The sequence below is a fragment of the Lutra lutra genome, chromosome 6 (genome assembly GCF_902655055.1).
Source record: "Lutra lutra chromosome 6, mLutLut1.2, whole genome shotgun sequence".
In the NCBI taxonomy this organism is placed as follows: Eukaryota; Metazoa; Chordata; class Mammalia; order Carnivora; family Mustelidae; genus Lutra; species Lutra lutra.
The window spans coordinates 47,032,916-47,059,211 of NC_062283.1; the positions used below are offsets into that span (position 1 = coordinate 47,032,916).

The 26,296-nt window shown below is 35.9% G+C and overlaps 1 protein-coding gene and 1 long non-coding RNA gene across 2 annotated transcripts in view; one reads left to right on the forward strand and one right to left on the reverse strand.

Annotated features, from left to right (window-relative positions):
- LOC125102837 (uncharacterized) overlaps window positions 1-26,296 on the reverse strand; it is a 91,597-nt gene that overhangs the window by 10,779 nt on the left and 54,522 nt on the right. The window lies entirely within an intron of this gene.
- On the forward strand, window positions 1,373-2,206 carry LOC125102835 (elongation factor 1-beta). The gene has a single exon (XM_047734412.1). It carries the CDS (start codon window positions 1,470-1,472, stop codon window positions 2,145-2,147), a length of 678 nt encoding a protein of 225 aa, XP_047590368.1. The 5' UTR covers window positions 1,373-1,469; the 3' UTR covers window positions 2,148-2,206.

Consider the following 26,296-nt stretch of genomic DNA (forward strand, 5'->3'; position numbering starts at 1 on the left):
GCTTAGCAAAGGCCTTTAAAGGAGACATGTTTAGGGACTCCTAGTGGCTCAGTTGGTTAAGCACCTGATTCTTGATTTTGGCTCAGGTCCTGATCTCAGGATAATGAGATCAAATTCCACACTGGGCTGGGCTTGGAAGCCTGATTAAGATTCTTTCTCTCTCCCTCTGCCCCTCCAAAAAAAAAAAAAAAAAAAAAAAAAAAAAGGAGACGCTTTTAGAGAATAGAAAACAATATGATCATGATGCCTTACCTTCCCTTGGTTTCTTGTATCTCATTGCATTTAGTATACAGGGTTTTACACAGAGTAATACTCAGTGGTAATACAATGTGGTGATTTTGGGGTAAGAAAAATTGGGGTTTGAATTAAATTTCATCTCCTTATCAGCTTAATGACCATGAGCAGATTGCATAACCTGAGGCTTTATGTCTTTGTTTGATCAATGTTTTCACTTTCCAGTTAAAAACCTTATATTAAGATCATCTATTAAGAGAGAAAAAGATAAGTTAAAAAGGTAAATTCTCATAGGAGAAAATATATATTTAGGATAATTAATCAAATAGAACTTATAAAATAAACACTCTGAAACACATGAATATTCAAAAATTGGACAAAGTTGGTAAATTGTTTTAACTAGTAAAACTCCTTAGAGAACCTAGCACCTTTCCTCACTGAAAAGCAGCTCCACAGAGCCTTTCTTTGCTCTGAAGAACAAAACTCTTGAAAGAACGGGGCTCATTCTTCTGGACCCCATTTTTTGTTCGTTTCAACCTGATCTGCATTAAATTCTGAGTCTCACTCTATTTTAATTCTTAAGACAACTGGAAAAGACTAATTCAAATGATGTAAACTGCCAGTAGACAAACATTACATTTTTCTGTTTATGTCTATGATTAAAAATATTTTGAGGGGTGCCTCGGTGGCTCAGTGGGTTAAGCCTCTACCTTCAGCTCAAGTCATGATCTCAGGGTCCTGGGATCGAGCCCCACTTTAGGCTCTCTGCTCAGTGGGGAGCCTGCTTCCCCCTCTCTCTCTGCCTGGCTCTCTGCCTACTTGTGATCTCTCTCTCTCTCTCTTTCAAATAAATAAATAAATAAATCTTTTAAAAAAGTATTTTGAGATAAAAAACTAGTCATTGTCATTCTCTTCCATTTTTAATGGGCAGTAAAATTCAAGATCCTTCATTAGGGAAAATAGTTTTCCCCAAATCTGGAAACCAATAAAATTGGTATCAATCTAGCCTGAAATGGTTTATTGTCCTTTTGAGGTAGAAGAATCTTCTGATAATATCTTATGTCCTTCATTTATTTGAGCTCCCACCTATCTTCTTACATATGTGAATAGAAAATATTGATCAGCCTTTTTTTTTTTTTTTTTTTTTTTTTTTTTTCCCTCTTAGCGCTAGTCCGCGGCTCCCTCCTCTTCTCTTTTCCTTCCCTGCCGCCCGGTTCCTAGGATCAGCCGACGCCATGGGTTTTGGAGACCTGAAAAGCCCCGCCGGCCTCCAGGTGCTCAACGACTACCTAGCGGACAAGAGCTACATCGAGGGGTATGTGCCGTCACAAGCAGACGTGGCAGTATTCGAAGCAGTCTCCGGCCCCCCACCTGCCGACTTGTATCATGCCCTCCGTTGGTATAATCACATCAAGTCTTACGAAAAGGAAAAGGCCAGCCTTCCAGGAGTGAAGAAAGCTTTGGGCAAGTATGGCCCTGCCAATGTGGAAGACACCACAGGAAGTGGAGCTACAGATAGTAAAGATGATGATGACATTGATCTCTTTGGATCTGATGATGAGGAGGAAAGCGAGGAAGCAAAGAGGCTAAGAGAGGAACGCCTTGCACAGTATGAGTCAAAGAAAGCCAAAAAACCTGCACTTGTTGCCAAGTCTTCCATACTACTAGATGTGAAACCCTGGGACGATGAGACGGATATGGCAAAACTAGAGGAGTGCGTCCGAAGCATTCAGGCAGATGGCTTGGTCTGGGGCTCTTCTAAACTAGTTCCAGTGGGATATGGAATTAAAAAACTTCAGATACAGTGTGTAGTGGAAGATGATAAAGTTGGAACAGATATGCTGGAGGAGCGGATCACTGCGTTTGAGGACTATGTGCAGTCCATGGACGTGGCTGCTTTTAATAAGATCTAAAAAAACTACATCATAGATCATTGCCCTTAAATAAAAGCTTAAAAGACAAAAAAAAAAAAGAAAATATTGATCATTTTAAATATGAACTAAAGCAGTATGTTCATTTACTTTTCTGAAAAAATCTCCAGAGTTAGCTGCACACTTAATATGCTTCAGAAGCCTGGGTTCGCTTTACAAGAAAATAATAAAATGAACAAAATAATTTTGCCTTTTAACACATTTACTTTCAGCATATGCCCTGAAAAATTAATATTCCCTAATTAATTATAAGTTTTGGGATGAATTTCTAATTTCATTTCCTGTAAACATGCTCTTCGCTTCTCTTCTTTTGCACCTCTATACCCTGGAAAACGATTTGTTTCTTTATATCTCTGTAAGTTTGTATTTGTCCTTTGGTACCCTATTCTCTTTTTACCCTTTCTCTTTGAAAATTCCTAGTATTACTAATTAAAAAAAAAAGTCTTCACCTCTCCACTCCCCCATTAGAATTAATCAGATATCAATATCTGCAATTGATGAAGGATCATTGGAAGAGAGGCAAGCAGGGACAAGAGGCCCCCTGCTCCCCGCACTAGGAGAAAACCACCCTTAAGGATTCTACACCACTCAGAAAGAGCCCTCTACCATTTCCCATGTGATAGATGACAAACACCTGGTTAGATATCAAGTACATGGAGGGTTGTAATCAGATTAAATCAGCCTGCCAACAAGCCCCTAAAAACCCCAGACTTAGAAACTCTGGTGGCAACCCTCTCAGGTCCCCTCCTGCTTTGGGAGCTTTGTGCTATCATTTTACTGTGGCTCAATTAACTTTGCTTTTGCTGCCCTCCACTCTTTGTCTACTCTACCTCCTCATTCTTCCAAGTGGCATGATCAAGAACCATGAGCACTGAGAGGAGAAGAAATCCTGCAACACAATGTTCCCTCATCATTTTATAGACATTATATTCTACTCCTTGTGCTAGGATACAACTAATGTTTTACAGTTTACAGCCTTCTGTTACATTGTAAAACACTTGGACAGAAAGTACTTGTGTTATTAATTTTTGTAACCTAGAGATGGACCCGGTGAGAGGTACATAGTAGATACAAAATTTTTATTTGGTTAATTTTACCTTAAAATAAATAGTATTTCTTTCTGAACTAGAGAATTTCTCCTCTGTAAATTGCCTAGTCTTACCATTTTTATTCTCAAAAAGAAAAAAAAAAGTTACCTATCTGTGAAATTACTTATCTGTAAGATATTGGCTGATAATTCTGCCTTGCCGCACCTAGACTTTATCTCATCTTCTTGTGTCTTTACCAAATGCTTGTAAATATACTGTCATCCATTGAGTCTTAGGAAAAAGATACTCTTTATCATGAAAACATTCGCTAAGATGTCAGCAATCATCTCACATTGGAAACTTCTAAGTACTTATGCACCTCTCAACTTGGGCAGTTATGCCAAGTGGCCTCTGTGTAAAGTAGATCACTCAAAATTTGTAATAGATTTTTAAACCTTTTGAAGATAGAAGCTGTGTCATACTCTCTTTGTATCATCTGTTGAATTCAACACCTGCTTTGCACATGGAAAGTAATTAATAAGTATATCTTGAATGAGTATGTAAGTATATGTATCTAAGGATATATTATAGATAATTTACTACTGTCTATTAATACCTGTCTTATTAATTAGCTATACATTTGTAGTGACTTTACCTAAAAGCTGTAAGAGATAGGAAAATTAGTATTAAGCAAGGTTAAGCAGTATATTCCCTGGGAGCCCAATCCTGCTTGCCACCTGTTTCTGCATTGCCCATGAGTCTAGAATGGTTTTCACATTTTTTAAAAGGTTACAAAGTAATCAAAGGAAGAATATTTTATGGCATGTAAAAATTACATGAAAATAAAATTTCAGTGTCCATAAATAAAGTTTTATTGGATAATAGCCACACCCATTTGTTTGGGTATTTTCTATGGCTGCTTTCATGGTACCATACGAAGTTGAGTAGTTGTAACATGTGTGGCCCTTAAAGCCAAAAATAGTTACTGTCTGGCCCTTTATAGAAAAAGTTTAATGAACTTTTGGGACTTCATCAAGATCAAAAGCTTCTGCACAGCAAAGAAAACAGTCAACAAAACAGAGAGGCAACCCACGGAATGGGAGAAGATATTTGCAAATGACAGTACAGACAAAAGGTTGATATCCAGGATCTATAAAGAACTTCTCAAACTCAACACACACAAAACAGATAATCATGTCAAAAAATGGGCAGAAGACATGAACAGACATTTCTCCAATGAAGACATACAAATGGCTATCAGACACATGAAAAAATGTTCATCATCACTAGCCATCAGGGAGATTCAAATTAAAACCACATTGAGATACCACCTTACACCACTTAGAATGGCCAAAATTAGCAAGACAGGAAACAACATGTGTTGGAGAGGATGTGGAGAAAGGGGAACCCTCTTACATTGTTGGTGGGAATGCAAGTTGGTGCAGCCACTTTGGACAACAGTGTGGAGATTCCTCAAGAAATTAAAAATAGAGCTTCCCTATGACCCTGCAATTGCACTACTGGGTACTTACCCCAAAGATACAGATGTAGTGAAAAGAAGGGCTATCTGTACCCCAATGTTTATAGCACCAATGGCCACAGTCGCCAAACTGTGGAAAGAAGCTAGATGCCCTTCAACAGACGAATGGATAAGGAAGATGTGGTCCATATACACTATGGAGTATTATGCCTCCATCAGAAAGGATGAATACCCTACTTTTGTATCAACATGGACGGTACTGGAAGAGATTATGCTAAGCGAAATAAGTCAAGCAGAGAGAGTCAGTTATCATATGGTTTCACTTATTTCTGGAGCATAACAAATAACATGAAGGACATGGGGAGGTGGAGATGAAGGGAGTTGAGGGAAATTGGAAAGGGAGATGAACCATGAGAGACTATGGACTCTAAAAAATAACCTGAGGGTTTTGAAGGGGCGGGGGGTGGGAGGTTGGGGAAGCCATGTCGTGGGTATTATGGAGGGCACATATTGCATGGAGCACTGGGTGTGGTACAGAAACATGAGTTCTGTTACGCTGAAAAGAAATAATAAATAAATAAACAAATAAATAAATAAATAAAGCTCTTGCAGAAGACAAAAAAAAATTTTCCTCCAAATATTTTGGATTTTGAGTGTGATTGCGTACAATTTGGATAAAAATATGTGAAAAAAGAAAAAAAGAAAAAGAAAAAGTTTAGTGGCTCTCTTCATAAAAACAAAACAAAACAAACACTTGATAAAGCAAAATTGACTATAACAATGTTTGCAATCTTTTTTCAACAGCAGACTTTTCTAGTCATTTCTCTAATCTTTCAATAATGCAATCCCATATTGTACAGGATTAGTTTTTTAATTCCATGTATAGCAGTGATGTGTAGATTTCTCCTGCAAGGGATTCAGATATATGCATTTTCAAACACACATTCAAACACGCATGTACCAAATCAATTCATTATAATAAGAATTGGGAGAATCATGGAGCAATTTTATGCCGGGAAGCATTCCAGTGGCTGGAATGGTATATAAATCTAGTGCAAGTTTAATAATTTTGATTATCTGATATAGGTAAGAGTAATATTTAAAATACTGAATCTTACTAATTTTAACTTTTAAAAATTTTAAAAATAAAAAGTATACTAAGTGCTAATGTGTTCATGTTCCTCCCAAATATTACACAAGCATGTGATGAACTTTAGGTGAAACCACATCTAACTTAAGTTACATTTGATCATTTTAATTAAAGGAGGTACAAAGATTTTGTTGTGCATCTTTAAATCCAAAATACTCTATTGGTCTAGAATGCCTAATTTTGATTTTGTTTATTTCTTTGAGGACAGAGTCAGATGAAGAAATTTCAACTGATATTTAACAGGAATCTTACAATAAAATAAACTGAATTTCTGCTTTTAAAAACAACCTGAGCTTAAATAAATGCACTTATTTTAGCTATTTCTTTTCTTTTCCACCACAGATCTATCTCCTAATAATTTCTTCACTCAACAGTCTAGCAGACTCTAACCAACTAAATTTATAAAATGGAAGAAAACATTTAAGCCACAGAGTTGAGTGGGTAATCTTCCTTTCATAGCAACTGCATTGCTAATTGAGTCTCGACTTCTGGTGATGAACTGTTTGACTTTTGCCAATTTAATGATTTCATGTGTCCAGGATTGCACAGCTGATGTGGCAGTGGGAGTCTACCACTATATCATTTTGTGTATGTATTGATGAAGAAGTTTACCTTCATATACACCTTAACTCAAATTTTCTGTTGCATTTTTTTTTTTAAGCAGGCTCCCTGCTGAGCAGAGAGCCCGATGTGGGGCTCGATCCCAGGACTCTGAGATCATGACCTGAGCCGAAGGCAGCGGCTTAACCCACTGAGCCACCCAGGCGCCCCAAATTTTCTGTTGCATTACAGTAGATATTGATTAATGATAATTATTCCAAAGCTAGTACACATGATAATTCTCAACAATACCACCAAATGCTGGTTACCTTTAAGACCCAGAGCATAATTTTAAAGTGGACCAAGTGTCTATGGCATATTTTCAGCTCCTTTTGTGAACTTTTATATATACTTCCTACATTTTCACAGTGCCTCTGTTATACCTGATGCAAACTTCTAGCCTTCAGAGATCTCTTTGGTGTTCCATCCCATCCTGTCCTATGACACAAACCCCCAACTAACATTATTTTCCCTTATTATATGATCACAAATGCAGCCATTTATTAAAATTTCCATGTCACCATGTGACTTTTGGGAGGAATTATGTTAGAACACACACACACATATTAAAATAGAACATGAGTAATCAGAATAAGTCCGTGATATTTGATTGGGTAGTGATGACATAATAAGAAGAAGTAATTTCCTGACATTTCTGAAAATACCAAGGTGCTACCATTAGAATTCTCTCCACATGATAAGCTACACTTTGGGAAAATAGTGCCCTCATAATTTATAAAGTCACTTAATTTTTTTAAGGCATTGTTGTATAGAATAAAGAGAAATGGTACCCTCATACCAATCTTATTTCCATACTCCCTTACCATCGTCTGACTCTCTCATCTACTTAATATAATCTTTAAAGTCCTATCCTCTTCTCACTAAATAGTCTCAACATTTGCAATGATAGAATGCCATAAATTTGAGTATTTAAAAAATAACTGAAGTCCAATATCAGAAGCTAAATGTCTTCTTAAAATAATATTTATCCCATGTTTCTAGAATATTACAGAAACCCAATCAAATTTTACTTTTTCATGCGCATCTTAAGTATAATACACTGAATAAGCACATTCTTTTTCCAAGTGAATGAATGAATGAGTGGAAAACCAAAATTAACCAACCTAAACCAACAAAACTGAAAGTCTCTACAGGAAGGAAATTGAAGTAGAAGGAAAAGGAGGAGACACTGATAATGACCTGACAGACCGGTAGGCATTTCTCCTCATATTCTCTCAAAAATGGCTTTTGTAAGCATAACAGACTATCGCTTAACACATAAGTATAAATGACCTCAGCTGAAATCAGCAGAGAAACTGTCCAGGTGAGTCCATTCCAAATTGCCAACCCACAAAATCATTATCCAAATGCATGGTTAGTGTTTTAAGCAACTAAGTTTTTGGATTGGTTCGTTAAATTGCAAAGGCATAACTGTGACACACACAGATGATTCTATTTCTAGCTATCCTCAGTCCTAAACAGAGCAAGAGAGGAAATATGGATATATGAATGCTTAGCTTATTTACATTGACTCCAGCTAAATCACAGAACAATAAAATAGGTCTGCCTTAACCATTAAGTCCTAAAGTCTTCATACTCATTGCAGGCTTTAGTTTAGACCTCAACTACATTTCTCCATCACCTAATTTATAGCTAGTTCACTGAGCAACCAAAACCACCCCAATTCTGCCTCCCGCTCATTTCTTCCTCTGAGTGATTCTCAACCCATTATTTTCCTCATTATATTGTTAATCTCATGAGGAACAAGGCCTAATCACTTGGACATTCTTAAGGTATATGTGTAGTTTCATGTTAACTTGAATATCATGTCAGACTTTTTTTTGTTTTGTTTTAACTTGTCTGTCATCACTCTCTCATGCTCTAAAAAAATTTAAGCATTTTTTGTGCCAATTCTTCATGTTGTTAGATTTTCCCCAACCATTCCCTGAATTTACTAAAATATTACATTATTTTCAACTGATTAATTTATAAAAATTGATGTGTGCAAAATATTAATAACAATCAGTATAAAAATATTAAATATGTACAACCTGGTAATTATACTCATTTCAAAAGATTTAATCAGTTGCTTCAACACCAAATTTCTTTTTTTAAATCATGTTTTGTCAACTGATAAAATGCTAACTTTACTGTATGGTAAATTCTGAAATTGACTTAAATTTGATTTTGCACTTTCCCATTCAGTTCCATCAAGCTATCTAGACCTAGTAGTAAGAAATCTCTTGAATTATCCTGTTTTTGAATGTATTTCAACATTTTCTAGAGCTTAATTGGCCCACTTGATTATTATTCTTTTCCAGCATCTAAATGGCCCTTTTCATAAGTTATTTTTTTAGATTAAATTTCTATTATTTGTCAAGTTCCACAATAATCTTTGTGCTTTGATTGGGATTGTTTTGAATTTTATAGAACAATTGAGGCAGACCAAATCATACGATTATTACCTTCATAAATACCAGAAAATGCATTTGACAAAATTCAACACTGATTTATATTAAATCATGTATAAAATAGGAATTTATGGATACCCCCTTAACATGATAAAATATACATAATTCAGTGCAATTGCTAGCATGTTACTTAGTGGCAAAGTAAGAGAGATCTTCCTACTAAATTCAAAAAAAAGATAAACATACCAATTCTCTATTCTACTAGTTAACATTCAATGGAGGATCTTAGCCAAAGCAATTAAACAAGAAAGTAATTAGAGATTATAGATTTTGTAACTATAGATAAAGCTATAGATTAAAAAGGTAAGAGGCATAATAACATATCAACAATCACATTTTAGAAACTTTTGTTTCTTTGTTAGTTTGCTTGACAAACTAACAAATTATGTAACAAGTCAAGAAATGTGAACACAGGTAATACTTAGAAAGTATTTTACTATTTTAGGTGTGATAATAGTATTGAAAATATACTTAGAGAAGATTCGGACACATTATCAGATAAAATGATATATCATCTCAAATTTCCTGCAAAGTGTTCTGGGGTGAGGGAAAAGAGAGGGAGTATAGATAAAACAAAATTAGCCTGCATGAATTGTCAGAGTTGGGTAGTGGTACTTTGAGGTTCACTATACTGTTCTCTCTAAATTTCCGTATGTTTGAAGTTCATTGTAAAAATATATGCACATTTATTCATTTTTTACTCAGCCTTTCTTTGCTTATAAAGATGTTACTCCTCCCAGAAAACAATGTACAGTCAACACTTTATACTTTCCGTATTCACCCTTGGTGTTTTCTTGGGAGTTTTTTTTCCTGAAGTTTTTGTATTGATTGGTTATATAAAGATGACAGGAAAGGAGGAAAGTTAGAAGACTGTATACTAACAGAATCTGTCAAGTTCAGATATCAGAGGGGCTGAAAGAGAGTAACAAATAGACATCTACCCAAATTTTTTATTGGAATAGATCTCACAACTCAAGATTCAGAAGCTGATGGGTCTTTTTACCTTTATCACATTTGTTTGGTTGCTTTATTTATTTATTTATTTATTACAGTAAAGGAGAGAGGTGGTTTTTTTTAAGATTTTACTTATTTATTTATTTGACAGAGATAGTGATATAGGGAATACAAGTAGGAGGGGTGGGAGAGGGAGAAGCAGGTTTCCCGCTGAGCAGAGAGCCTGATGCTGGGCTCCACTGAGCCACACAGGCACCCCAGTAAAGGAGAGAGTTCTACAGTTAAGTCCAGGCAACTCAATTAAAAATAAAATCCCTTAGAAGAATAATAGCATGAAATGTAGAGACACTGATATATATCATTTGCAATATGTAGTTTTCGACCAAAAATTACTAAAAATGAAAAGAAATAGTCAAAATTCAGGAAAACTAAAAACATTCAATAGAAGTTGTCTCTGGGCTCCAGTGTTGATGTTAGTCACAAAACCATCAAAGTAACCTTATAAATGTGTTCAAAGAATTAAGCAGTATGCTAATAAGATTCAAATAAGAGGGGCGCCTGGGTGGCTCAGTGGGTTGAAGCCTCTGCCTTCGGCTCGGGTCGTGATCTCAGGGTCCTGGGATCGAGCCCCGCATCAGGCTCTCTGCTCAGCAGGGAGCCTGCTTCCTCCTCTCTCTGCCTGCCTCTCTGCCTACTTGTGATCTCTGTCTATCAAGTAAATAAATAAAATCACCTTTAAAAAAAAAAGATTCAAATAAGAAATAACCATAGAGAACTGGAACTAAAATGAAAACAAATTGGAAATTATAGAGCTGAAAGTATAATAATTTAAATGAAAAATTTATCAGCTAAAACTTATATAAAACAAGCAGTTGCATACATGGTCCACAGTCAGTGAGACGTGCATGGATGGATGGATGGATTGATGGATGAAATTTAAGGTTTTATTCTATCTAAGAAGTGAATTTACCATTTCTCTGCTTGAGTAAACACTCCCTAATGGGAAAACCTTGGTATATTTCCTTATGCTGGCCTTTGTAATCATCTGTTATATAATTTCACATCTCTGTACCCATTTCCTATCTCTTCAAAAAATTAAGCAATAATAGCATTAAACTATCTTGTAATTTATTTGGTAAGAATAATGAATTGATCTATACAAAACATTTTGTTAGCATAATGAAGCATATTAATGTTAAGTACAATGATTAATACTTCTGATTGTTATGAGAGGGCATATAAAAGAACTAGTAGAAATTTACAGTTCTTTAGAAGAATCCTATAAACAAAACTCCCTAATGGCTCATCTTAGTTCAACAGAGGAAAAAAAAAAAAAAAGATTGTCACTTAGAACCATTATATAACAGTACCTTTACTGTACAAAATTTCAAGTGCTAAAATGTTTTAATTTTCTACTTCCTCTGTTCCAGAATTTAGATTCAGTGTAAATAGGATAATTTTTGGACATGGGATAATTTCAACAATACCATATTATTTGGTTAAAATCTCCTTCCTGAATTTTCTAGTTCCCCCCAGCCCTCCCCAACTCTTCCCATTTATACACACCAAGGCACATATACAGAGGTAAATACATACAGTGTTCCATTTTACTATAATGAACTTATGAAAGTGTCACTATTTAATGCAATGCTTTTAGTTCTATTGTTTCTATATTAGAACATCAGTTGAACAGTACATACGAAATATTTTTCTCATAAAATGTATTTTTTTTAAAGATTTTATTTATTTGCTTGGGATAGAGAATGAGAGCAAAAGTATTGGCCGAGAGACAGAGGGAGAGGGACAAACAGGCTCCTCACTGAGCAGGGATCCTGATGCTGGGCTCGATCCCAGGACCCTGAGATCATGACCTGAGCCAAAGGCAGACGTTTAACTGTCTGAGCCACTCAAACTCCCTTAAAAAGTGAATTTTAAGAAAGAATTACAGATACTGTTAAAAATGATAGTTACCAGTTCAGGCTTAAACACTGGGAACATATGTTTATTTCTTCTCGATAATGAGAATTCAATATAATGACAGAAAAGTATAATTTTAAATGGTATAAACAAACAAACAAAAAGATACAAACTGATAACAAAAGTGAATGAGAGATATATTGTTGGATGAGATTTCTGTCACATTTCTGGAAAAAGAAAAGGTGATGGAGGAGTGTTGACTGGCGAAACAGAAGGAAAGAAATCTTACATAGAACAACATGCAAAGCGTGATACATCAAAGGAAGGGAAAATTCATGGTAAAGGCTGCTAATTTTCCCCAACATCCATTCTGCTTTTCTTCCTTTTTGATAATTAAAGAACACTGACATCCAACCTCCCTTCTTAACAATATGGCTCAGATAGAGATTTTATACCTTTGTTTTCCTTATAACTACAACCATGTGACTAAATGCAAACCAATGAGATGTGAGCAGAATTTGATGTGCAAAACTTCTGGGTCAAAATCTTAAAAAGAAAGATGATTGTGGAGCTTTTTTTTTTTTTTTCCCTCTTTCCCTTTTAGATTGACAGGAAAATAAATGGCCACAGCCAGTCTACAAGCTGGGGGTCTATGGATAATGTCATGGAGTGTAGTCATCTATCTGCCAAGAATTACCCACAAACTTCCGGTCTTTTATGTTAGAAAGAAATTAACTTCTGTTTATTTAAATGATTGTATTTTGGAGCATTTTAAAAAAGATTTTATTTATTTATTTGACAGAGAGAGACACAGAAAGAGAGACAACACAGCAGAGGGGGTGGGAGAGGGAGGAGCAGGCTTCCCGCCGAGGAGGGAGCCCAACATGGGGCTCCATCCCAGGACCCCGGGGTTACGACTGGAGCCAAAGGCAGATGCCCAACGACGAGCCACCCAGGCACCCCTTTTAAAACAGCTTAGCTTTAACCTAATGAATAATCATTTTACCTGACAAAATTCCATATAGGCTCCAGACCATGAAAAAATAACTAAAAATAATAATGAGAAATTGGGTTGAAAACAGAGTACTGTTTTGAAAATTTTAAATAGAAAATTTCACTCCGCCTGTGTAACATCCTTTTCTATAACACTCTCATCTGCAGTCTGTTAACTTAGAAGGGAAAATGAAGTGCTGTTCTCTTTGGAAATTAAACCAACTTTTAGGGAAGAGGACAGTTACATTTAGATTTATCCAAGGCAGGAAGCACAGTGAGTTGAGTGAAAGCGAGTGTGGTCAAGGGAGGCAAGTTGAGGTTTGGATCCTATCTTATTTAAAGTAATGGCATTTTTCCACCAGGGATTTTTTTTTGGCATTAATTTTGCTTTTTGATTTTTTAAAATACTGTATTAAACGTACCTTGATTACTATGTTTTTTGTCACCACCCCAAATTCTGTGTCAGTGTCAAGTGCCTCCTCAGTCATTCCTTCTAGTTCTAGCTGGGGTCTTAACAGCTCAGTTTTCCGGAGATCATTTAGATGTCTACGAATGTTTTGTTTGTTTTTTAGGGAGGGAAGTGGGGGAAGAAGCAGAAGGAGAGGGAATTTGCTTAAAGAAGATATTTGCTCAAAGGTGAGCTATCAGTGAGCCATTTTTAGCATTGGCAGAGATCTCAGGGCATCTGGGTGGCTCAGTTGTTAAGCGTCTGACTCTTGATTTCTGCTCAGGTCATGATCTCCGTTGGGAGATGGAGCCCTGAGTCAGGCTCTGCACTGGGTGTGGAGCCTGCTTAAGAAAATGTTTAACCCCCTGGGACTAATAATACATTATATGTTAATAAAAAAATTAAAAAGTCATAAAAAAGAAAAAGATAATGTTTATCAGTTTTGTTGCTCTATTCTGTTTCTTACCTCAGTAGTTTCCAAAATAACTAGAAATGTAAGCACATCACAAATAAACAGTTATCTAGTATTTTCATTTCCCTTTTTATGGTTTCCCACATATTAATTTATGTTATCCACCTTTCTGCCAAATATCTTAATATATTAATCATATAGAATACAGCTCTCATGAGATTTATGAAAGAGTATCTGAAGGTTATTTGAAGAAATATTAAAAATGTGATTTAAATATATAAAAATATTTAAATGAATTAAGGAATGAATACTCAATATGATTATGATATTCTGAATATAGAAAGGTGAAAATCAGCAAATGGGTTTTGATTTTGCAATAATAATAATATCAACAGTATATAAAATAGCAAAAACTAAGCACAGGAAAGAGATATCGAAATTAGCAAATTTAATATAAATTCCTAAAATGCACATGCAAATGTGAGTGTCTATGTGTTGGGGGGTGATTATCTCAGGTCATTTTTCTTTACAGCTATGAGTTTTCTACCCTTCTATGTAAATAATTTTACTCTAGCAGGAAAGATATAGTAGTAAGGGAAGTATGTTGATGAGAGAGGTGTATACGCTTTTCAAACAAAACCAAGTTAGAATGCTAGCTCTATCTTCTTAACTTTCTAATGTGATAAAATTGTGTAACTCTGATGTGTAGTATTATTGTCATTCATAAAATGAAGGCAAAATGGCTTTAGATTATGATTTAAATCTGGGAGATAACAGATGCAAAGAACCTAACAAAAAGAAGATACCTTATATATATTAGCTGTTTTTTTGGGGGGCAGGGCCGGTGGGGGTGGGGGATTTGGGATCTGGGTATAGAGGAAGGGTTGTTATAATTAGCAGGTACATTGAAAATAACAAAATTTAGACTTGTACTTTGATTTTATTTTTGTGACTAGTTTTGTAATCTTGAGATACATGTTTAACTTTAATGAGACTGCTTTTTATAAAATAAAAACATATACTTTAAATGATGTTACTGGGCACCTGGGTGGCTCAGTGGGTTAAGCCTCTGCCTTCGGCCCAGGTCATGATCCCAGGGTCCTGGGATCGAGTCCCGCATCAGGCTCTCTGCTCAGCAGGGAGCCTGCTTCTTCCTCTCTCTTTGTCTGACTCTCTGCCTACTTCTGCCTACTTGTGATCTCTATCCGTCAAATAAATAAATTAAAAAAAAATCCTTAAAAAAAAATAAATGATGTTACTGTGAATGTTAGGAAAATATTCATAAAATGTCTAAAGTGCTTATCAGTAAACACTCAAAAAAATAATGGTTATTGTTCTTATTAGTAAGTACTACTGCTACTATTATTTTGACATTTTTTAATGAAAGTCATCTGTTCACATTAAAAAAACTCTCCTAAATGTCAAGCCAAAATTTACATTTTTATTCATAAGACTTCTATCCATTTTTTAAAATATGCTATTTATAATATGCTTCTTTTGCTCTTTGCACTAAAATTTCAACAATTTACATTTGATGTGATTAATTTTACTCTTTAACTACCGTTCTCTTATGTAATCATTAATTTTAGGGTCCACACTTTCAGAAAATTCCTACTTTCATCTGTTTCAAACTGTCAAATAGAAATCAGTTCTGGATCATTAGGTAGTTTATCTAAGTTAGTTTTTTTTTTTAAGATTTTATTTATTTTTTATTTATTTGGCAGACAGAGATCACAAGTAGGCAGAGAGGCAGGCAGAGAGAGAGAGAGGAGGAAGCAGGCTCCCCGCTAGGCAGAGAGCCCGATGCGGGGCTCGATCCCAAGACCCTGAGAGCATGACCCAAGCTGAAGGCAGAGGCTTTAACCCACTGAGCCACCCAGGCGCCCCTCTAAGTTAGCTTTTATCTTAGAAATGTGTCACTAATATTAGATTGTCTTGGATGTATATGGATATGAATCAATGGTATGACTGTATTTCCCATTTCTGTTATTCCTCTGCCTATACTGCTTAAGAAGACAAAAATCCATACATACTACTAATCCCTTGATACTTTGCTAGTTTCAGCTGTATGAAAATATCATTATTCCCAGATGTGAAATCTTCATTACACATGCTCTTAATTTCACAAACATTTGGTTGTTGCAGTCTTTAAGGTTTTATGCACTTCCCCTATTCATTATTGGAGGAGATTTTCTTCATAATTAAATAAAAGGTAAAGTTGCCAGTTTTAAAGAGAGTGACACAAAAAGTACTGTTTTAAAATTTTAGACTGATAACTATAGTTACCACATTTTGAAAAAAGTCTCAATGAACTAGTCTAAACAATAAAAATCATATAAAGTACTACATAATTGGTCTTTTGAATAAGGTACAGACAGATGTCTACTAAAAAAAGAGTGCCTAGCTTTTCAGAGAGGAGCTATAAGTAGTTTCGTAGAGCAGGAGTTACGGATTTACTTTTTTAAAATGTCATGCATTTTCAGGGTAGAAAAAGGAAGATTATTAAGAAGCAAAAGGAACAGTTTGTGTCAAAGAAAGCAAATATGAAGTGTGTGATGCATTTTTCAAATACTGAAATGTTTAGGAGGTTAGAGTGTTATGTGCCCAATTAATATATCTGAAAAGTTGAGCCATGTAATGTTTATTGACTAAGTGGATTAAGGGAAAGAAGGGAAGGTGGTAGGGAAGGAAGGAAGGAAGGAAGGGAAGAAGGAAGGAAGGAAGAAGGCAGGCAGATAAGCAGGCAGGAAGACTGAGCCATGCTAGGTAAGAAAGATATTTCTTCATCCTAAAGGGAGGAAAACAGGTACTTACAGATACCACTGTCTACAAGTAACAGGTAAGTCTACAAGTGACAGGATAAGAGGGACAAAAGCCATTTTTCCTATGATGAATTTGATGGCAAAAATAAATTCATAAGAAGTTTATTTCAAAGTTACAGGAAAAGTGTCATCAAAACTGATAAGTTTGAAGGCTTGGAAAGTAGGCTTAAGAGCTTTATTGACTCAAGTCCGAGAACTCTCATCTCAAAATACTAGATTCATCAAGTAACTGCTTGGCAGAAGTGGAATTTAGGGTGTGGTTTCAATTTAATAGAACCAAATGGAGATGAACGAAGATTGTAAACTTTGATTCCTTCAGCTCTCTAAGTAACTCTGTGTGTCCACCCTCTGGAGTTCTTGACTTTTCTCTTCTAGTAAAACTAAAGATATGAGTTATTTCAGTCACTTTTAAACTGGGCCTCTCATGATATGATGAGAACAAAACTGAACAAATAATGTTGCTTAATACATGTATTTGACAAAAGTTCAGAGCAAAAATGTCTTCAACATTTTTATTCTTCACTGAGGACCAGAAATTATAACCAACTTATAAACTCACATAAATAATTAGTACCAGAATCTAGACTACAACCTAGGACTCTAAAATAACAATGAAAGGGGTACAATTCGCTTCTGGCAGTAAGGTGACATTTAACGGGACGCAGTTCATGACAGGAAGGTGAGAGAGACTCTTTTAGCCAGAAAGGTGCCATAAAGTATATGAAGAAGAAAGCTCTATATAATTGTGTTTGTGTGTGGGGGGGGTGTGGGGGGGTATTGTGTAGAGATAAATTGATTCTCCAGCAGGAGAAATTTGGGTCATTGAGACAGGTAGTCAAACAATACATATCTTATGCATTGGAAAAGATGTCTTTTGGACTTAGGTTACCAGATATGAGTCTTTGGAGACATATCTTGAAAGAAGTTGCTGTGGCCAATGTCGAAGAGATTACTACCCATGTTCTCCTCTAGGATTCTGATGGATTCCTGCCTCACGTTGAGGTCTTTTATCCATTTCGAGTTTATCTTTGTGTATGGTGTAAGAGAATGTTCAAGTTTCATTCTTCTACACATAGCTGTCCAATTTTCCCAGCACCATTTATTGAAGAGACTGTCTTTTTTTCCGCTGTATATTTTTCCTGCTTTGTCGAGGATTATTTGACCATAGAGTTGAGGGTCCATATCTGGGCTCTCTAATGTGTTCCACTGGTCTATGTGTCTGTTTTTGTGCCAGTACCATGCTGTCTTGGTGATCACTGCTTTATAATAAAGCCTGAAATCAGGCAACATGATACTCCCAGATTTGTTTTTTCTTTTTCAACATTTCCTTAGCAGTTCAGGGTCTTTTCTGGTTTCATACAAATTTTAGGACTGTTTGTTCCAGCACTTTGAAAAATGCCAGTGGAATTTTGATCGGGATGGCACTGAAAGCATAGATTGCTCTGGGCAGTATGGACATTTTAACAAAGTTTATTCTTCTAATCCATAAGCATGGAATGGTCTTCCATATTTTTGTGTCTTCTTCAATTTCTTTCATGAGTGTTCTGTAGTTCTTCGAGTACAGATCCTTTACCTCTTTGGCTAGGTTTATTCCCTGGTATCTCATAGTTCTTGGTGCTAGAGTAAATGGAATCGATTCTCTAATTTTCCTTTCTATATTTTCATTGTTAGTGTATAAGAAAACAGCTGATTTCTGTACATTGATTATGTATCCTGCCACATTACTGAATTGCTGTATGAGTTCCTACTATTTTGGGGGTGGAATCTTTCAGATTTTCCATATAAAGTATCACATCATCTGTGAAGAGAGTTTGACTTCTTCTTTGGCAATTTGAATACTTTTTATTTCTTTTTGTTTTCTGATTGCTGTTGCTAGGACTTGTAGTATTATGTTGAACAACAGTGGCGAGAGTGGGCATCCTTGTCATGTTCCTGATCTCAAAGGGAAGGCTGTCAGCTTTTCCCCATTGAGAATGAAATTTGCTCTGGATTTTTCATAGATAGATTTTATGAAGTTGAGAAATGTTCCCTCTATATCTATACTTTGAAGAGTTTTAAAGAATTTTTTTTAAGGTTTTGTTTATTCACTTAACAGAGAGGGAGAATACAAGAAGGGAGAGCAGCAGGCAGAGTGGGAGGGAGAAGCAGGCTCCCCACCGAGCCAGGAGCCAGATGTGGGACTCAATCCCAGGACCCTGGGATCACAACCCGAGCTAAAGGCAGCCACTCAACAAACTGAGCCACCCAAGCGTCCCTGAGAGTTTTAATCAGGAACGGATGCTGTATCTTGTCATATGCTTTTTTATGCATCAATTGAGAGGACAATGTGGTTCTTCTCTCTTCTCTTATTGAATTGTTCAATCACATTGAGTGATTTGCGAATGTTTAACCACCCTTGCATCCCAGGGATAAATCCCACCTGGTCATGGTGGATAATCTTTCTAATGTACTGTTGGATCCTATTAGCTAGGATCTTGTTGAGAATCTTGTCATCCATATTCATCAGGGATCTTGGTCTTAAATTCTTTTTGGTAGGATGTTTGCCTGGTTTGGGGATTAGGGTAATGCTGGCTTCATAGAAAGAGTCTGGAAGTTTTCCTTCTGTTTATATTTTTTTAAACAGCTTCAGGAGAATGGGTATTATTTCTTCTTTGAGCGTTTGGTAGAATTCCCCAGGGAATCTGTCGGGTCCTGGGCTCTTGTTTTTTGGGAGGTTTTTGATCACTACTTCAATCTCTTTACTGGATATTAGTCTATCCAGGTTGTCAATTTCTTCCTGTTTCAGCCTTGGAAGTTTATAGATTTCCAGGAATGCATCCATTTCATCTAGGTTGCTTAACTTATTGGCATATAACTGTTGATAATAATTTTTGATGATTGTTTCTATTTCCTTGGTATTAGTCATGATCTCTCCCCTTCCATTCATAATTTTATTAATTAAGGTCCTCTCTCTTTCTTTTGGATTAGTTTAGCCAGTGGTTTATTGATCTTATTGATTCTTTCAAAGAAACAGCTTCTAGTTTTGTTGGGTTCTACCTGTATCTCTAGTTTCTAACTCATTGATCTCTGCTGTAATCTTGATTATTTCCCTTCTTGTGCATGAGGTTGGCTTAATTTGCTGTTGATTTTCCAGTTCTTTAAGGTGTAAAGAGGGTTGGTGTATTTGGGATTTTCCAGTTTTTTTGAGTGAGGCTTAGATGGCTATGTATTTCCCCCTTTGGACTGCCTTTGCTGTATCCTATAGGTTTTGGACTGATGTGCCTTCATTCTCATTGGTTTCCATGAATTGTTTAAGTTCTTCTTTGATTTCCTGGTTGATCTAAACATTCTTGAGCAGGATGGTCTTTAGCATCCAAGTTTGAGTTCTTTCCAAACTTTTTCTTGTGGTTGAGTTCCAGTTTCAAAGCATTGTAGTCTGAGAATATGCAGGGAATGATCTCAGTTTTTTGGTATCTGTTGAGCCCTGATTTGTGACCCAGTGTGTGGTCTATTCTGGAGAAAGTTCCATGTACACTCAAGAAAAATTAGTATTCCGTTGTTTTAGGGTGGAGTGTTCTGTATATATCTATGAGGTCCAATTGGTCCAATGTGTCATTCAAAGCTCTTGTTTCTTTATTGATTTTCTGCTTCGATGATCTATACCGAGAGTGATGTGTTAAGATCCACTATAATTAATGTATTCATATCAATCTGACTCTTTATTTTGATTAATAGTTTTCTTATGTAATTGGCTGCTCCCATATTGGGGGCATAAATATTTACAATTGTTAGCTCTTCTTGGTGGATAGACCCTTTAAGAATGATGTAGTGTATTTCTGTATTTCTAACTACAGTCTTTAGCTTTAAATCTAATTTATCTGATATGAGAATCTCTACCCCAGCTTTCTTTTGAGGCTCGTTGGCCTGAAAGATGGTTCTCCATCCCTTCACTTTCAGTCTGGATGTATCTTTAGGTTCCAAATGAGTCTCTTGTAGACAGCATATGGACTGGTCCTATCGTTTTATCCAGTCTGCAGCCCTGTGCCATTTTATGGGAGCATTTAGGCCATTCATGTTGAGAGTGATTATTGAAAGATAAGTTTTTATTGACATCATGTTGCCTGTGAAGTCCTTGTTTCTATAGATGGTCTCTGTGCTTTTCATTCTGACCCTACATACATATATGGCACAAATTCTATAGTTCATCATATCAGCAAGTACTTAGAGTTCCTTTTTATTAATTTCATTTATTAATTTAACTTAAATTTTGTTTAGTTGTAAACTCTTTGCCAGTTGAAAAAACATGTAAATAATTGCAAACTTTATGTTCAGGCAGGGAAAACAAGCTCAACTCTCTCCTTATCACTATATCCACAACTGTTTCTTCAATGAAAAAATAAAAACAACGTCCATAAATTACTACAATTTTATTTCTCCTTCCAGGGTCGTATTTTCACTACCAAAAAGAATGAATATTCAGTATAATAGAATAGCTTTGGGGAACATACATGTAGTTATCCTCATTCTGGTTTTAAACCTCCTGAAATAGACACTACTCATCATTATTATGTGTTTTGATTTATATAAGTTTTTGAAATTGAACTTTTTACATTTGAAAATATTTTCATAAACTGTTTTATAAATTGTTTAGCAAGATGTTAAAAAACAAATTGAACTGAGTAAGTTTTAAAGATCTTATTAACTTTATTCAGTGCTTCATGAAGTGAGCAACATCCAATTTAGCATATAGGAAAGAGCTACGAGGAGCTGTTTAAATGAAAAACTTTTTGTAAGCAGAAGGGAGCAGGAAACAAAGAGGTTACAGTAGACAAAAAAAGCAGATTGGTTATGGCAAGACCATTTTCCTTGAGGGGATAAAAGGGACCTATCAGGTAAATTACCTAAATAGTGCTAATCAGAGAATTCCTGGTTGAGTGGTTTAAGGTTCCATCACTGGGGGAGCCAAAACTGTAATTAAGTCCAAATTGGGTGAAATGGGGCTTACCTTACCTGACTCCCTTTTGAGCTTGTTGTCTTATTTTTAACAAAGATAAAAAATAAATGAACATTTAAACTGCTTTATTTAAGCGATCTATTTTTTTTTTTTCATCCTTTTTGGGAGGTGTCTAAATTTTTATTTCAATAAATATTTTTCTGTATTAAGTAATTACCTACTCCAAATGCCTTTTAATCTGCTCTTGTAATATATAATTACATGTAGTAGCAAATCAAAATTACACATTCTGACATGTTCTGAATATTTTGTAATAAGAAAGAACTAAGCAGAACTTTGATTTACTAAAAATCCTTATTGAAAAGTTACATTGTAGTTCTGTTCAAAGCAACCACCTTACCTTTTCTAGAATATCCAATTCTCCATGTAAATAGGAGAAGAAAATGGAGATGGGATCTGGTTGGCAAAACTCTTCTTACTAGAAGTTACTTAAAGCAGTGTTATTTCTGATACCAGAATTCATACTGTGCATCCCCATAGTGGTAAAACCGTTATTTCTTTGAACTTACTTAGAACATATTTAAAACCCTTTAATTCAGATGAAACAACCAATAAATGATTCACCATATATTTTTATGAATAATATATATAAATATTTACATACATATGAATATATGTACTCATTCTCAAAATGAATTTTATTTTGCTATATTTTAACTTTGGAATGATCCCTAATAACAATGTTTGAGATTTATTTTCTTCCAAAGGGCTATGAAGTTGTAAAACCCTTTTTATATATAGATTATTTACTATCATTTTAATCAAACTTATAGTTATCAGAGACATGCAGATTCCAAATAAGTAATAAATTAACTTAAATAGAAATTATATTTATTTGAAGATGTACTGGAAATGAATTAATCTGATCTTAAAATTTTACTATTCTTTTGTATTTTAAGTTGACTGTAGCTCATGGTGATATCATCTAAAATTCTTTTGACATGGAAGGAAAGACATATGATTAAACAGACTTTGCCATCATCCATCTCCACGATGTGTTGAATTAGAAAACCTAGAGGATTGAATGACACATTTTTCTTTCATTTAGTTTCCTTTATGTGATCCTGTTATATACCCAGCTGCATGATCCAAACATCACAGGTGTGTGTGTGTGTGTGTGTGTGTGTGAGAGAGAGAGAGAGAGAGAGAGAGAGAGAGATAAGTAAAAGGAAAAGGAAAAAGAAGAAGAACAACAACAACTAGGGGCAACTGGCTGGTTCAGTCAGGGGAGCATGTGACTCTTGATCTCAGGGTCATCAGTTTGAGCCCTACCTTGGGTGTAGAGTTTGCCTAATAAATGAAACTTTAAAAAAGAAGAAGAGGAAGAAGAAGAAGAAGAAAAGAAGAAGAAAACAAAAGATGAAAGAGGAGGAGAAGGAAGAAAAGACAAAGAAGAGGAGTAAGAAGGAGAAGAAAGGGCAAGTGTGGGGAGGAGTAAGAGAAGAGTAAGAGAAGGGGAAGAGGAATGTAAGGAAGGAAGGAAAAGATACACACATGAAAAGATATGAGTGCAATAAAATAGAGAAACAAAAAACACAATGAGAAGCACAGAGAGACAAAAACAAGAAAAAGAAGCTTTTACAAATCTTTTATTAATCTTTCTCAAAATGTTTATCTGTGCAAAGAATTTTTCCTTTCTTTTGCTAGGCATAAGGTCCTGGAAACTGGCAGCTAAAAAAGAAGGCCCTATTGCATAATAGTTTAGAACCTGGGTTCTGGAGTTAGAACATTTTATTTTTGAACCCTGGGAACTTACCATAATGAGGAATTGCAATGAACCTCAAATAAACAAAGTTAAATTTTTATACGCAGCTGTTGGCTATAATGATATGTTCAGTTTTGAAGGGTATTTAATAAAAACACATTTTTTTGGAATATTTAAGATAAAATATTTTGTATAGAAATAGCTAGATACTTGAAAGAAAAATTAAGGCTACTGTTGGCTTGTGATATTATTCTTTTTAGAACTTACAAAACTGAACTCAAATAAATGAACATAATTTCAAAAGAAGAAGGAACATCAAATGATCTGATCTCTCACCCTTGCTGTTCTAACTGCACATTGCTGTTTAAATATAGTTTGCATAAGATCATTCAGACTGAATCCATATTAATTTCTATGTCTTGACCTACAACCATACTTGTCAATATTCTATCTTCAAAAGAGGCCAGTCGTCTCCTCACAATCTTTGTCCCTCTTCAAATAGTAAAAAACCGAGGCAGAGATTAAGAAAGGGATAAACATGTTTAATATCTATCTGTTCCTCATACATAATATTGGATTGGAAAGGCTGGACTTGGAATTTATTAATGGTATAAGATAAAGATGACAAAGCAGAACTCTGAAATTACACGGTGAATACACTCAATGGATCTTTGAAGTAGAATTGCCTGTATATTGAATATATTAGTCAAGATCATATTTTAAACTAATCTGAAGGACAAGAGTTTGCAAGAATCAGAATTAATAGTTAAAAGAGATATGGATACTTTTAGGGACAAAATGTTTTATTTGCTTTGATTTGAAGTTTTAAATGAATAAATGAGAAAATACTACTTGATGTAATCCAATGAAAGAAGAATTTAAAAAGTATGAATTTTAAATATTTTTATCTCTGGATTGAGTAGGAGAACACATATGCAAACTATAGCTTTGTTTGTTTTACTGGTGACCTACATTTTAGCTTACTTTTAATCTCCCATCCCCCATGATGTATGTTGGAACTTAGGCTGGAATTTCTAAGGGCCATGTATGTTTTTTTTTCCTTTTCCTCACCTTTATCCCATCCCATGCTTGGGCTCTACACACCAATATTCTCTTCCATGGAAGACATTAAGGAAAATAGTTTTTAATAAGAATGTAGGGTAATTTCTTCGTTTATGGATGTCCTTGTTGAAATGTTTTCAAATGGAGGAGGAGTCAAGATGGCGGAGAAGTAGCAGGCTGAGGCTATTTCAGGTAGCGGGAGATCAGCTAGATAGCTTATCTAAAGATTGCAAACACTTACAAATCCAACGGGAGATCGAAGAGAAGAAGAACAGCAATTCTAGAAACAGAAAATCAACCACTTTCTGAAAGGTAGGACTGGCGGAGAAGTGAATCCAAAGCGATGGGAAGATAGACCGTGGGGGGAGGGGCCAGCTCCTGGCAAGCGGCGGAGCAACGGAGCACAAAATCAGGACTTTTAAAAGCCTGTTCCGCTGAGGGACATCGCTCCAGAGGCTTAACCGGGGTGAAGCCCACGCGGGGTCAGCGTGGCGTCAGGTCCTGCAGGGTCACAGAAGGATCAGGGGTGTCTGAGTGTCGCAGAGATTACAGGTATTAGAACGGGGAAGCTGGCTACAGAGACAGAGCTGAGAAGTGAGCTCTAAGCTCGGGGTTACCTTGAACTGGTCGCAGGCTCAGTCAGCTCGGAGTGTGGCCAGAGGCCAAGGTGATGGGAGTAATTGGGCGCTGTTCTCTGAGGGCGCACTGAGGAGTGGGGCCCCGGGCTCTCGGCTCCTCCGGGCCGGAGACTGGGAGGCCACCATCTTCATTCCTATCCTCCGGAACTCTACGGAAAGCACTCAGGGAACAAAAGCTCCCGAAAGCAAACCCGAGCGGATTACTCAGACCGGCCCCTGGTAAGGGTGGTGCAACTCCGCCTGGGGCAAAGACACTTGAGAATCACTACAACAGGCCCTCCCCCAGAAGATCAACAAGAAACCCAGCCAGGACCAAGTTCACCTACCAAGGAGTGCAGTTTCAATTCCAAAGAGAGCATCAGAATTCCAGAGGAGGAGAAAGCAAAGCATGGAACTCATGGCTTTCTCCCCATGATTCTTTATACTTGCAGTTAATTTATTTTTTTTACTTTTTCAATTTTTTTTCTCTTCTACTGCTAAATTTTTTTAACTTTTACCCTTTTCTTTTTTAACGTTTTTTAACTAGTTTATCTAATATATATATATATTTTTTTCCTTTTTATATTTTTTCTTTATTGGTTTTCTATTTTTAATTATTTCTTTTCGTTTTTATTTTTTTTCTTTCTGAACCTTTTTATCCCCTTTCTCCCCCCTTCAAGATTTGGGATCTCTTCTGATTTGGCTAAAGCATATTTTCCTGGGGTTTTTGCCACCCTTTTAGTATTTTACTTGCTCCTTCATATACTCTTATCTGGACAAAATGACAAGGCGGAAATATTCACCACAAAAAAAAGAACAAGAGGCAGTACCAAAGGCTAGGGACCTAATCAATACAGACATTGGTAATATGTCAGATCTAGAGGTGAGAATGACGATTCTCAAGGTTCTAGCCGGGCTCGAAAAAGGCATGGAAGATATTAGAAAAACCGTCTTGGGAGATATAAAAGCCCTTTCTGGAGAAATAAAAGAACTAAAATCTAACCAAGTTAAAATCAAAAAAGCTATTAATGAGATGCAATAAAAAATGGAGGCTCTCACTGCTAGGATAAATGAGGCAGAAGAAAGAATTAGTGATATAGAAGACCAAATGACAGAGAATAAAGAAGCTGAGCAAAAGAGGGACAAAGAGCTACTGGACCACGAGGGGAGAATTCGAGAGATAAGTGACACCATAAGACGAAACAACATTAGAATAATTGGGATTCCAGAAGAAGAGGAAACAGAGAGGGGAGCAGAAGGTATATTGGGGAGAATTATTGGAGAGAACTTCCCCAATATGGCAAAGGGAACAAGCATCAAAATCCAGGAGGTTCAGAGAACCCCCCTCAAAATCAATAAGAATAGGTCCACACCCCGTCACCTAATAGTAAAATGTACAAGTCTTAGTGACAAAGAGAAAATCCTGAAAGCAGCCCGGGAAAAGAAGTCTGTAACATACAATGGTAAAAATATTAGATT